Source organism: Galeopterus variegatus, unplaced genomic scaffold (genome assembly GCF_000696425.1).
Source record: "Galeopterus variegatus unplaced genomic scaffold, G_variegatus-3.0.2 Scaffold2162, whole genome shotgun sequence".
NCBI classification, from domain to species: domain Eukaryota; kingdom Metazoa; phylum Chordata; class Mammalia; order Dermoptera; family Cynocephalidae; genus Galeopterus; species Galeopterus variegatus.
Genome location: NW_007728273.1, coordinates 143,792 through 144,750, shown reverse-complemented (window position 1 = coordinate 144,750; position 959 = coordinate 143,792). Strand labels below are relative to the sequence as shown.

The 959-nt window shown below is 34.0% G+C and overlaps 1 protein-coding gene across 3 annotated transcripts in view; it reads right to left on the bottom strand.

Moving 5' to 3' along the window:
* Positions 1–959, bottom strand: part of LIN9 (lin-9 DREAM MuvB core complex component) — a 75,977-nt gene that overhangs the window by 31,426 nt on the left and 43,592 nt on the right. For all 3 annotated transcript variants that reach the window (XR_551077.1, XM_008580790.1, XM_008580791.1), the window contains one exon: positions 202–282. Coding sequence is in view for 2 of the 3 variants with exons in the window: in XM_008580790.1 (XP_008579012.1) it covers positions 202–282 (81 nt within the window). In the remaining variant the exon portion in view is untranslated. The remainder of the gene's footprint in view (positions 1–201; positions 283–959) is intronic.

The following is a 959-nucleotide window of genomic DNA, read 5'->3' as shown; positions in this document are numbered from 1 at the left end:
AACCCGGGGCCTTGGTGTTATCAGCACCGCACTCTCCCGAGTGAGCCACGGGACGGCCCTATCACAAAGTTTTCTTTCATGAGATACATACTTTTTTTTTTTTTTTGGCAGCTGGCTAGTTCCATATTTTTAAATCATGAGATATAGAAGGCCTCACCATTTTAAAATTAGACAAGCAAAGAAAATAAAACAAATCCTTACCAGTTTTTCCGCTTCTGTGTTCATCTCCCTTAATTTCTTGATATGTTCCTTTTTAATCATGAGAATTTTGGATAATTTGGTCTACAGACAAAGAAGTAATATTTTGGAATAAATATAGGCATTTAGGTATATCAGACATCAAATTTCTAATTTTTCACCAAGATATTTTAGCAGTAGATTTTACAGCAAAGTATTTTATTTTACATATCTGATTAGGTGACAAGAAAATATTTTAAAAATTGCAACTAGGACATGTTGAAAGGACTAAGGAGTCAACCTGAACACGTTTTCACTGGCCCCAAATAGGACAATCTGTGGGCCAAAGGAATAAAACTGCAAAAAACTATAGCGCAATGTTAAGATCCATGAGTTCACAATAATGCTTAAAAATATTAACCACTGTTGGAGAATGCTAGTTACCAAACTCATTATTTTGTAAACTTAAAACAAAAATAAAGACCCAAGCATTTATCCTGCCTTTCCTATACAAACTATACCATCAGCTAACAAAATAACAGATATGGGGCAGTTTTTCTTCATAGAACTACTTCCGCTAATAACTGAAGAAGAAATTATAGAATGGGAAGAATACCATTTTGCAATCCTAGGCATTGACAGTCAATGGCAGCTAACATAAAAACAAGAGATAAAATATTATGGACCTCCTACCAGAAAACCACAAAGCCACCTATAAAAGTAGTCACATAAAAACAAACGAACCAAACAAAAAACCCAAATGTAATCAAACTTCTAGATCC